This window comes from Adiantum capillus-veneris, chromosome 11, assembly GCF_014529385.1.
Source record: "Adiantum capillus-veneris isolate H3 chromosome 11, ASM1452938v2, whole genome shotgun sequence".
NCBI classification, from domain to species: domain Eukaryota; kingdom Viridiplantae; phylum Streptophyta; class Polypodiopsida; order Polypodiales; family Pteridaceae; genus Adiantum; species Adiantum capillus-veneris.
In genome coordinates, this window is record NC_140941.1 from 113,840,637 (window position 1) to 113,854,195 (window position 13,559).

At 39.9% G+C, this 13,559-nt stretch overlaps 1 protein-coding gene across 1 annotated transcript in view; it reads left to right on the top strand.

Moving 5' to 3' along the window:
• The window catches only part of LOC147447859 (ribosomal RNA small subunit methyltransferase J), a 52,593-nt gene extending 45,016 nt beyond the window's left edge, over positions 1-7,577 (top strand). The window contains exons 3-6 of the mRNA XM_086523690.1: positions 6,708-6,885; positions 6,963-7,060; positions 7,147-7,214; positions 7,307-7,577. Of these exons, the coding sequence (XP_086379816.1) occupies positions 6,708-6,885; positions 6,963-7,060; positions 7,147-7,214; positions 7,307-7,406 (444 nt within the window). The 3' untranslated portion in view covers positions 7,407-7,577. The remainder of the gene's footprint in view (positions 1-6,707; positions 6,886-6,962; positions 7,061-7,146; positions 7,215-7,306) is intronic.
• Positions 7,578-13,559: the final 5,982 nt, after the last annotated feature.

Here is a 13,559-nt window from a genome sequence, read left to right on the forward strand (position 1 = left end):
CTAGACCATCCTCCAATACCTGACGTATGACGTGGTACCGCACATCTATGTGTTTGGTACACGCATGAAACATGGCATTTTTGGCTAAACAGACAGCACTCTGGCTATCACATCCCAACATTGAAGTACTAGCAGGCATGCCAAGTTCTTTTGCCAGTCTGCCCAACCAAATGGCTTCCTTTGTGGCTGAAATGTATTCAGCCTCAGTATTTACTCAGTGCCACAATTTTCTGCAACCTAGAACACCAAGAGAGTGCACCACCAGGAATAGAAAATACATATCCACTGGTAGATTTCTTGGTATCCATGTCACCTGCCATGTCTGCATCACAATATCCGTGCAACTTTAAGTCACTTTTGCCATAGCAAATACACTTTGATTGTGTACCTTGCAAATATCTCAGAATGCATTTGACAACTTCTCAATACGCTTTGCCAGGATTCAACATGTATCGACTAACAACTCCCACTGCATAAGCAATGTCGGGACGAGTGGCAACCTAGCATACATAAGAGAACCACAAGCTGATGCATAAGGGATTCCCTTCATTGCTTTCAATGCCACCTCATCCTTTGGGCAATCTGCTTTGCTAAGCTTGGTGTATGGAGGTAAAGGCACTCCAAGAGGCTTAGCATGAGCCATATTAAATCTGTCAAGTACTTTTGCAATGTACTTTTCTTGAGATAAAAACAATAATTTCAGCTTTCTATCTCTTTTAATACCCATGCCCAAAATATGCTCTGCATCACCCAAATCCTTCATGGCAAATGCTGAATTTAGCTTACACTTAAGAGCATCGAGACTAGTCTTATGTTTCCCGGCAAGCAGCATGTCATCAACATAGAGAACAAGTATTATGGGACTACCATTTTCATCCCTTTTCGTATACAAACATTGATTTGCATGGCTGCGTTTAAAGCCTTGAGACAGCATAAAAGTGTCAAGCTTCTTATATCATTGCCATGATGATCGTCTCCAACCATGGTGATATTGAGGAGGATATATACACGAAACAACCTGAGGGTTTTGTAGTTCTACACACGAGGAACTAGTATGCAAGCTGAAAAGGGCTCTGTATGCAAATTTGATTCAATTCCAAATCAAGCACCACAACGAGAGCAAAAAAGACACGTAACGTTGTAAGCTTTACAATAGGGGAAAAGATTTCTTGGAAATCAATTCCATCTTTTTGTGCACATCCTTTTGCAACCAATCTTGCCTTGTACTTGGGTTTTCATCCACGATCTTAATCTTGTACATCTATTTGTTAGGAAGAGCCTTTCTCCCTTTAGGCAAAAGCACAAGATCCCATGTATCATTTGCATACAAGGATTTCATTTCCTCTTGTAGTGCAAGCTCCCACTTACTGCTTGACTCACATGACTTAGGCCTCTTTTTAAGTAAGACGTTCACCCTCATCTGACAACATTACATGATGCAAAGAAGGGTTAAATCTCTGCGGTTACCTTCTCAAACGAGTTGACGTGCGTACCCAATGATCTACATTCTCAGGCAACGGTTCTACATCATCAGGCAACTCATTTTCAGCTCTATCATGCTGCTAAAAATTATTTTCAGTCAATTCAGGTAGCTGTCCATCCTCATTAGGAGCATCAATATCATGTCCTACCTCTTCTGGCTCAAGGTTAACCGGCTGATTATCAATTTCAGCTTGCAGTTATGCATCATGAGGCTCTTTTTCAACATCAATGGGTGGCACGAGAGGCTGAAATCTGTGGCACGAGAGGCTGAAATCTGTCTGTTTTCTTGTCAGAATCAGATTTTGTAGCATTCTTAAGCAATTTTGCCTCATTGAACACTACATCTCGGTTGCGAATTACCTTTCTAAATTGTGGTAACCACACTCTATAGCCCATTTTACCTTCTTCCCCATAACCTAGGAAGACTCCCTTAATGGACTTCATATCAAGCTTTGTTCTCAAGTCATTGCGTACATGAACAAAAGCTTCGCAGCCACATACTCTCAAATGATCATAAGAGGCAGGTTTGTCAAACCAAACCTCCTCTGGAATGTCATTTTTCAGCGTACTATTAGGAGAGCGATTGCAAATATGAACTTCATTTTTTAATGCCTCTCCCCAGAACTCTTGGGAAAGATTAGCGGTGGACAACATGCAATGCACTCTCTCACATAAAGTACGGTTGTACCTCTTAGCCACACCATTAGAAGACGGATTATAAGGGGCTATCAACTCCCTTTTGATCCCATTATCATCACAAAAACATTGAAATTCAACAGATACATATTCTCCTCCATTGTTGGACCCGATACAATTAAGCTTAGCACTCTTTTGAGTAGTGACAAAAGCATAAAACTTCTTAAAAGCATTAAAAGTCTCACTCTGCACACATCCTTTCCTAGTACAGACATCAATAAATGTAACAAAATACAATGCACCACCGAAAGACTTAACATACATAGTGCATACATTGGATTGAATAAGATAAAGAGGATTAGCTTTGTAAGAGACACCAGAGTAATAAGAAGATTTCTTTTGCTTTCCATAAAGACAATCATTATAAAAATCAATTTTTTTGGCTTTTACATCAATCCTCTTCAAAGAAAAAAGCACATCAATACCCTTTTGGCTCATATGGCCAAGTCTCTTATGCCATAATTCCGTATGTGAAGCAATTTCAGCAACAAGAAACTTGCCAAGCAAAGCTTTGCATCGAAGATAGTACAAAGTACTTCTTTTAGACCCTTTAGCAACAAGCATAGAGCCCTTACGCAACTTCCATGAACCCCCAGCAAAGATGGTAGTAAAACCATGTGCATCTAACTAGCCAACTGATAGCAAACTTTTCTTAATGCCTGGTACAAACCTGACATCATTCATTAAAAGCTCTTGACCATTGTTAAGAGCCAAGCGCATAGCACCCATTTCCTCAATATTGCAAGCAAAATTATCACCAAGGTACACCTTGCCATAATTGCCTGCGACATATGTAGCAAAACACTCCAAAGATGGAGTCACATGGAAAGAAGCACCAAAATCTACTATCCAAGACTAGGATAGGCCATCATTAGCACTAAGCAATGCATCAATGACATCTTTCTTTGAGATAAGCATGTCTTCTGCATTAGCTATTACCAAATCTGAGGGGCATGAAGCCTCAACCAAGATTTCCTCAACATCTGACAACTCCTCAATGACCACACTAGAGGATACATTTGCATTTTCAGCATCGTTGGAGGAATCACCTGCTGATTTTCCCCTTTCTTCTTCTTCTCTTGTGCTTCCTTCTTCCTTTCGTGCTCTTTCTTGAAATACGTGCAATCGGGTTTCTTGTGACCCTTTCTGCCACATTGATAGGGAGTGACATCTTTATCCTTTGTTTTGCTCTTACTTCTATTTTGAGTCATGTTGCCCGCATCATGCTTTTGATTTCTACCTCTTGCATTGTAGGCAGAGCTACAACCTTCCCCACTAGACTTGCGTCTAATCTCTTCATTGAGAATAGACCCTCTCACACGCCATAGGTGAGGCTGGGATTGTTACTCAAGGAGACAACCAATGTCTCCCAAGTATCTAGCAATGTCATAAGAAAGAAAACAACTTTCAGCTTATCATCAAATTTTGTTGAAGCCCACTGTCCTACAAGTGACTCAACACACCTGTAAAAGCACTCAAATGCTTAGAAGCTGACTTCGAGTCATCAAGTTGCATATTCACCAACTTTTGCATCAAATGCACTTGGTTCACAGTTGTGGTGTTCTCATAATTGGACTTTAGCTTTTGCCATATAGCATAAGCTGTGTCCAAACACTTGATGTCCGTCAAAATGTCATCATTGATAGCCATTTTGATGTAGGCCATGGCCTTCTTATTCAACCCGGCCCACTCTAAGTCAGACAAACCTTGTGGCTTATTCTCTTCCAATGCATTTTCACAATCCTTTAAGAAAAGGATACCTTGCATGCGTTCTTGCCAAAGGTCGAAACCTTGACCATCAAACCGTTTGATTTTTATGAAACTTTTGGTGTCAGATGCGGAAGAGGTAGCAGCCATCTTAACTCAACCCTCAAGTGTGTATACAAGATAGATGCAATAGGCTGAAAATTTCAGCAAATAGGAGCAACCTCAAGACTTTGCATACAAAAGAGCACAGTTTCTTTACATGAAACAATCCAAATCTGAATTTTCAGCTGAATATACGATTTAAATCACCTATACTCACTCAAATCCTGGCAGTAAACATCAATACATATGATCCCATAAATTTGGTACACCTGCGTATTGCTGCTTAACCTGTAATAACGTGTAAATCACCTGTTTTGACCTAAAAACAACTTGTTTTGGGCTGTTTTGGCAGTTTCGCTGATCCTCTTGACCCCTGAAGCAAGGAGTTTCGCGATGGAAGTGAAAATCGTTACAAGAAAGCAATATAGCTTGCTGTCCAACAGCCTGCGCAGGTCCTGTTTCGAATCCTAGGGCTCTGATACCAATTGAAAGTGCGAAGGAGAGGCTACTGCCAGGCGAATACTAAAGCGTTGCAGATCGAAAGCAGGGAGAGAGAGAGAGAGAGAGAGAGAGAGAGAGAGAGAGAGAGAGAGAGCTCATACGATTTGGGGAAACCCACATAAGTGGTTTTGTGGCCTTCCCAATTTTATTAGAAGTGACTTTAAAAATGTCTCCAGGTTCAATGTGTACATAAAGGGGGTCATTTAGGGCCTTTGACCCAATAAGATTGGCGCCCCTTTTGGTATTTCTTATTATTGCTTCACAGAGGTATAGGTCGCGAGGGTCCTCTTCTCTTAGACTGTGGGTCCAGATGCTCTCTAGAGTAAGGCCCCAAGGGTCCTTATAAATAGTACAAGGGATGCCCAAAAGCAGAGCCCCAAAAGCTCTTATCCAAAAGCATCTACTCTCAAAAAGCTTGCGCAAATCTGCCAAATCTGCCAGAGTAATTCGTAGAAATCTATATAGCCTGCCATGTCATCATGCCAGCACAAAATTCGGAAATCAGCTGTAGGGCTTGGCTTTTAAATTTTTAGGGTATAGCCCCTCGGCTGGTGTTCTATAAGTTGGTAGGGGTTGGGTTTTTCAAAACCCTACCCCCCTAGGCGTCACGGCCAAATCTTCACACTTCTTTTGGGTTCTCTAACCCCTTGTCCTCTCGGTCATTTCCTCAGTTGGGCACGCCTATGACATTTCCACTGGCTATCCGTACGGCGTGTCCACGTCATCAGTTTTTAGGCCTTTGTGTCCCCCTCGGCCGATTGTCCATGGTTGTGGTCTTTAATGGCTCTAACCCCCTATGGGCCATGCCACATCACCAACTTGTGACATACCCCCCTCTTGAAAGAAGAGTAATCGTCCGTGATTAGACTTGCAAAACTCAATCCAATTTTTTAGCAGACACTGCCTTTATTCATATATGCCAATGCCCATCAATACCAGACAACACATTTTGTAGCATGCATTACCACCATGCAATTCCACAAGCAAATTTTCATTCAGTCATCTCATCCGCATCGGAGCTCTTGATATTCGTGCATAACAATGTTAGCCGTCACACCCAGACGGCACTAAGATGGACTAAGATCACATACCCAAGCAATCTCATCCGAATTGGAACTACCAGATTCATATGCTTCACAAAATGCTTTGCAGATGACACAAAGTTCACATGTGCAATCGCATAACAGAAAACATTCAGATTCAACTAAACGCTCCCCAAACCAAAGTCTGCGGCGTTCAAAGGCCATATCCAACCAAATGCCAAGCAATCTCATCGGAATTGGAACTATCAGATTCATATGCTTCACAAATTGCTTTGCAGATGACACGAAATTCACATGTGCAAACGCATAACATAAAACATTCAGATTCAACGAAACTCTCCCCAAACCAAAGTCTACGTCGTTCAAAGGCCATATCCAACCAAACGCTCCCAGACCTCAACCTACGTCGTTTAGAGGTCCCAAATACAACTAGCTCCCTAGACAGTAGTCTACATCGTCCACAGGTTTTCAGACAATTTTGAAACCAGCATTTAAACGAGAATCAAACACTCAGTGGGCACCAAGACAGGTTTAAAACAGATAAGTTTTATTTTAAACAATTTGCAAATAGTATTCAAAATCTCAATCAAAATTTGAAACAATGGTTCTTCAAGAATTTTCTGTTTTGTCTTATGTCAATGTTGTAGGAGTAAGCTTTTCCATCAATTTTTCCCTTGTCTATGCCATTTTGTATTAACTGCTGTCTTTGTATTGGCTTTCAATAAATAGGACGATTTTGAAACAGTCTAGCTTTGGTAGCTTCTTCCTTGGTGTGCCTTGATTTGGTGTTTTGTGCAAGCGTAAGTACCTCTTCTAGATCTTAAGTTCATACTTTTCTAACCTTATGGAGGTGAATTCTTCAAGATTTGATTGACCTTGACTACTTGCAAAATCGACTAGTGATATTCAGGGAGACTCATCGTTCATGGGGGTGGCCTACTCAGAAGCGGCCTTATAGCCATCCTTATTCATCAAAATATACTAAGGAGCCTTGAAAGGATTTAGATGATATCATAATGAATCTTGGAAAGAGTGAGTGCGCTAGCGTAGCAATGGGGAGAGTCCTTGAATATTCTTGGGCGTTTTTTTTCCCCACTTACCAAGCTGAAATAGTGATCTGTTCTTATTTAGTCTGTTCAACACGTAATTTCTGCCCCTTGTGATTTGTTGTAATAGACAGGTTTTACAACACATGAGATTTTGCGGAAGTACATCAGATATGCCTTGAATGAGAAGCCCTTCGATCCAGATCTAGTGGCTAATCTGATTCATTTGCGAAAAATTTCTGAACTGGACAACTCTGAAATAGTTGATGTTTTAAGCGACGTCTCACAACGTATTGTAAAAGAAAAAGGTATTTCTCTCTGGCTGGATTTTCAGTATTGACTGAAACTGCATACAGTACCAAAACGACATTTTTTTTGCTTTCAGGACCAGTGCTGATGGATACAAGAGGTATGACAGAGAAGGGAGTGAAAAAGAAAGCAGCCGTTCAAGCGCTTTTTAGCAAGCTACTCTATCTTTCGGAGGTGTGTGGGTTCTCCTTTGAGGCATTTATGAACAATAATGTTGTTTTAGACTTGGCTTTATTTTGTCTTTGTTTTCCAAAAACCAGCTAGATGAATTTTGTCAAGTAACATCCGGGGGCTCCTTGCGGGTGAAAGAAATTTTTGGGGTTACCGAGTAAGAAACACGTTTTTCTGGGCTTTAGTCTTTGATCTTGTTATGCTTCAAGGAACATTGGATAGTTTGTGACAAGTAAGTTTGTCTTGCAGTTCGGACGCAGATAGCATTCGAATAGAAACACTGTCTGAAGTTGGGGATGTGGAGTCTCTTGAGAAGATGGTCCCTCCAGATGACACAACCCATGATTAAGAACCTCTTATGGACCAAAATGTTCTCCCACGACATGTGTAAAGAAAACTTTTGGCCATCGTTTTTGTTAGAGCTTAGTGCAAATTTTATTGTACTTTATTCAGCTTTCTGTCTAGTAGAGCTCTTGTTGGTATTCTTGTCACCTAAAATTTGCTTTCACATTTCAAACCATTGAGACCTACAACATGAGTTTTTTTTTTTTGCTTCCACAAAGCTAATGGTCTGACGTTTTGCTATGCGTTCATATGTCTTGAAAACAGGTAATTTTTGGACAGCAGTCCTGATGTCGTTCTGAATTTTTAAAGTTCTGATTTTTGCAATGGCCATCTTGGTTCTCTATGGTAACAAGATACTGATCCGAACATTCGATTTTTCTCTACTTTTACTGAACTTGTGTGTCTTCTTTTGTTCAACAATTGGCCGTGCCGACAATACTAGTGGTTGACCTTAGGCCATTGAGTAATGGTTCCGGAAGAGCATGGTCCATGTCTATATCATAACAAGTGCTGTGTTTAGGCCCTCATCAATAACAGCTCTGAAACCATTATTGAGCACAAACAACATTAGTAGGGATAGCAAGGTATTTAGTCAGGACTTTAATGGGTATTTGGAAGAAAGTTGCATTTAGAATTGGGACGGAGATCGAAATGCCAGTCTTATCTTTTGTTTTTACTGCATTATATATTGATAATGAATAATGAAGTTCAATCTCTCTCTCTCTCTCTCTCTCTCTCTCTCTCTCACACACACACACACACACACACAGAGCTCCATTGTATCAGCTTTCACCCCACCCCTACCCACTATTGTCTCCCTCTCATTTAGATTAATTAATTAATTATCCTCTCTTACATATAGAGTGGATAAATAATTGTACATTTAGATTTCCCTCTCATTATTCTTTCTTGGAGGTTAGTTTAAGTTGTTAGTATCCAACCCATTACCGCGGCCTAGATTACATGTGTTGCTTCTAAATGTACTCCTTAATAATTGAATGATGGTCAAAATATAGAAGTATTTCAAAACTTGTCGCACAAAATGAGCTTGTCTTGCTGGCTACAAGATGCCAAATTCATGTATATGATCAAAGCATCTCTATGATTGTAAGGGATATTGAAGACTTGGAATATGAGGAAAAGACATGAGCTTATCTTTAGGTAAATTGTGCAACATCAAAATTTGCAACTATATATGTATAAAATCAAATCAATGGCCAATTATGCAAAAAAAAAATTGTGCTACAACAAGTCCGTTACGAGTCTCTTAAGGTCAATTTGTAAGAATGCCCCGGGAAGTTGATATCCTTTTTGGCCAGATTGAACAAGTGACTCTTTGAACCCATCAAATAACAATGTTCTTTTTTTCTTGTCAAGCTAATAGCAATGCATTCTTCTTCTATTGCCTTCAAAAATGGATGATTATGCCTTTGTGCTAGCCACCTTTGGAGATAGGCTAGTTCAACTAAGAAGACTTGGAGAGGTAAACAAGACTACCTTGATTGATTGTCTAACACACAAGTTGTTAGAATTAATAACAGGTTGGTAATGATTTTATTTAGCATTGAATATGAACTTGCACAGTGCTGTTAGCAGCCTTGGCCATGGGACAGATTGGTTTTTCAATGCACCCGTTTGTGTTGTTCATATTTGGGTCTCACCATAAAAACAAAGACAATCTATCAATAAACCCATAGGGACAAAACCAATTTAGAATATCTCTCTCTCTCTCTCTCTCTCTCTCATGGGTTAGTCTTCTGTCAAGGCTTAATTGAATTGAAAAGATCAAGATTCTAGTAGTAGCCACATATGGCTACCAAACGTGCATCTAGCTCCACATTCTAAGCCCGTACCAATTTCATGGTAGGGGGTTTCCCACCAAGCAGAATTGAAGAGACTCAACAAGTGCATTACCAAAAGGTGTGTTAAGGAGACAATTGCACTTATGATGATCCCACGAGGTTTTATAAGGGGCACCCCCATATTAACAAGTTACAAAGTAAAGGATTGAGAGATTACTCATCCAGTCAAGAGGAGTATTGCAAATTAGATGAGCTCCCAAAATTTAGGCAAGCAACGGCCCCAATGTTACAAGGGTCTTGAGATGAGAGTGTGAGTAGAAACAGTAGTGTGCGTGCGCGTGCCCATGCTTTTCTAGACACCATACTTAATGTTAAGGCAATAGGCCCATTGAGTATACGATAGTTTAATATAAGTCATGATTATGAGAACCATCAAAGCAATACTTGATAAACAGTTTCAGACAGTGTTTTTGTAAACATTACTCTTGAGGATTTTCAAGACTTTATAAGCTAGTATAAAACAGTGTGGATGACTTTCGTGCGAGGAGTTCAAATAGTAGTCATTCCCTGAAACAAAATAACATAGATAACAGGAGGAAGTATGATTGGTAGCTCCTCCTAAAACCAACGAAGTTAAAGGACCAAAATGGTTGTGAATAGGAACCCCTGTTTGAGGTCAGTGTCGAGCACATAACACTGTCAACCAAAAAGGAATTAAAGATAGCGTGTCAAAGACCAAAGACCATAAACAATCCAAAGAGAGCATCCCGGCCAATCCAATTGCCCAAGAAGGCCTTGTGCATAGGATGTGTGTGTTGCTATTTCAAAGATAATACTTATACACAAAAGAACACTTTACTCAAAAGATAGCTCGCTTTAGACATTGGGAAGGTGATTTGCACAAAACTTTTTTGCCTTCGAATCATTTTTGTACAATATGGTTAGATGAGGCATCGTTCTAGTGATTAAGACAAAAAATCAATATATAGATGAAATGCGTCGTCACCTTCAAGGTTTGACTGCAACAAACCTAATCCTCTTTAAGCAAAGATAGAATTATCACCACCTGCATCCATATAAACAAGATAATAAATTTGTTAGCTTTGGATACATTTTACAGGTGTCAAAAAACCTATCAAGTTTGATTGATCCATGTCATGCTTTAAACAATTTAAATTAGCTACTTACCTAAAACAAAAGAATGTCTTTTCTTTAAAAAAAAACTTTTTGTTATGTGCTCTTATCAAAAGGCCATCACCCCTCAATCAAGTCAGCTGCCATCCATCAAACAATAATCATAAAGCCACAGAAAGTCCCATAGTTGTACATGTGTGAGCAACAGACCAAGGCAGCCACAAGCGTGTACAGGTATGTATTCAACGTAATCCGTAAGAGCAAGGAAATATCCATATTCCTAAGAACAAGACTAAAAGAAGCCAAAACTTATACACTGATGCATAAAGTAAAGGAGCCCCGCAGTACTTATAATAGAAGGGAGAGCCAATCGGCACATCAAGGGGGGAGGAAGGCTTCCATGTGATGTTGCAGTGCATAGTCAATAACCAAAAGGGGGTGAGACAACATTGAGGCATGTCATAGGCCTAAAGCCTACTAGGGAAACGAGGGGATGCGGATGGGAGAGAGAGAGAGAGAGAGAGAGAGAGAGAGAGAGAGAGAGAGAGAGAGAGAGAGAGAGAGAGAGATGCAAACGGTAGGAATGAAACTTCACCTTCTAAGCCCCTACAATTTCAATGGTAGGGGGATTTCCCAGCAAGAAAATTTGAAGAGAGTCAACTAGTGCATTACCAAAAGGTGTGTCAAGGAGACAATCACACTTATGACGATCCCACGAGGTTCTACACGGTGATAACCCCATATTAACAAGTTACAAAGTAAAGGACTAAGAGATTACTCATCCAGTCAGGAGGAGTATTGCAAATTAGATGAACTCCTAGAATTCACGCAAAGTAATGACCCAAATGGTACAATGGTCTTGGGATGAGAATGTATTTAGAAACACGAGTGTGTGTGTGTGTGTGTGTGTGTGTGCACACGTGCGTGTGCATGCACAAAGATGGAGTATGGAGAGACAAAGAAAGACTACATATGGTTGAAATATGAGAGCACTACAAACCTCTTTTTAAATATTGCTCATCTATATATCACAACATACTATAATTTCAATATGAATAACTACCCATGAAGAACATGACAAATCTAATAGAACCTTAATTAAATAAAATGAGTGGTAGTTCAACGCTATAGTAAACAATTGCCATGAATGTATGCATGGTCAATTGAACAAGGTAAAACTTGTGGAAAAAGAGCTATGCATTAAAACTCTAAAAACAATACACTTCGATGAAGAGAAACTATGTATAAATATATCATGGGTCCTTGATAACTACACTATTCTCTTAGGAGGACGGTGCTTTAACCAAAGCCTGAGCATTCCCATGGGCTTTTCTTGCTCACCTTTTATGTGTAGTGTATACTTAGCGTTCTTTGAATACAAATGGTTTCTCAAAACCATCGGTGACAAAGTAAGTATCATAATCTTTCAATATTCAAGCATACTTATAGATATATGGATGACATACTAAGCATCAACAATAGATCATTCTCGGAGGAAATCAGTCATATTTATCTTGATTGCTTAAAAGTTGAACCAACCTATGGACAAGGTTTACTACATCAAACGGATTCTTTTCCACTTTGGTACAGTTCCTTAACTTTTCAATTTATCTTCATAAACCATGTGTAGGAGACTATGACCAAAGGTTTTCTTGGAAGCGGGACCTTTTGGATATCCCACCTATTGAATTCATAAAAAAAACAATAATAGACTCCACAAAGCTGCTCTTTGTACCTGCATCAGTCTCCTTTACTTGATAGTATACTCCTCTTCTAACTACTTCTTAGCATGAGAAGATATCAAGATACTTATACACAAATTTTGCCTTAATGGATTCAAAAGAAGTGACATAATTAAAAAATCACACAATCTCTTTCTCAAAATGACTGTCTTGGCTTGCATTTTAACCACAATAACCTCAATTCTTTAATAAGGTAGTAGGCCCATTCACAATGAGCCTACTATCCACCCCTTGTGTACGATGCCTGGGACAAGGAGGGCACACACACACACACACACACACACACACACACACACACACACACACACACATGGGTACTTCTTTAGCTAACCTTTTTCTTTGTTACCTATCAACTATGTTTTTTTAAATTAAAAAAACCCTAGGCGTACTCACATATGGCTTGGCATTATAAAACACCCCATAAATAAATCCTATTTTTTCCTATGGGCACCCACCCATGCTAAAACTGGGGTTAGTAACACCCTACATGTGGACACCTAGCTCAACAAGGTGGGAAAAGTTATGGTGCCTATTTCCCTCATGGCTACCCTTGGATACTCCCACCGCGAGATGGTACCCCTAAGGAAGAAATTCAATAAGCCTAAACGTGGGCATAAAAAGTCTCATGTAACGAGGCCGGCTTCATGCCCTGTCTCTTAGCCTCAATCTCTCCTCCTAATCATGTTAATGGCGCATAAGTAGCTCTGTCCACCATGACCTAGCCCTATCTCGGAAGCGACTACATTTGGCTCCTTAATGAGAGTGACACCCTGCCAAATCAAGCTTGGAATGATGGAGAATACTACTCACTACACCCCATCTTGACCTCCTTCTATTTAAACAGGTGAGGACGCATTTTGCCTCTCACTTACCCTTGAGTGTGTTTGATTGTGTGAGGGTTTGAAAGAGAGGACTGTGTGCATTGTTGTTTGTTGTGGTGGTATGGAGCTCAGAGTGCAGCCCACACAGATTGATACCTGACTTGAATTCATTCTTATACTGTGACATGGTAATCTCTCTATGAATGGTGGTTCTAAGGTGATGTAAGCTCCTTTGCTTGTACCTTGGTAAGACACATTGATGGAACATCTGTGGTAATTGCGTGAATATTTGGTAAAATGGGCTTGGTAAGGCCCACATATTAGGGGGCCGACAGTAATTTTTGACGGTGTTAATAAAGATTTTAAGGTGAATGGCATAGTCTTGTGATGTCCATCTTTGGCTTTGTATATGTATAATAACACTTGGAGTGGTTGACTATTAAGATGTATAGGCTGATTCAACAGCGCATGGGATGGTTCCTCGCAAAAAAGGCGCTGGGTTGGAGGAAAAATTGTGAAGGGTTGTCCTGTTCCAACCCCACTTTTTGACATTACTATGCACTTTGGTCTGAGCCCTACATAAATTAAACTCACCATAGCTTGTTACTGAGGCCTGCATAAACAAAACTTACTGCATATTCTAAGTTAGATTTGGCAC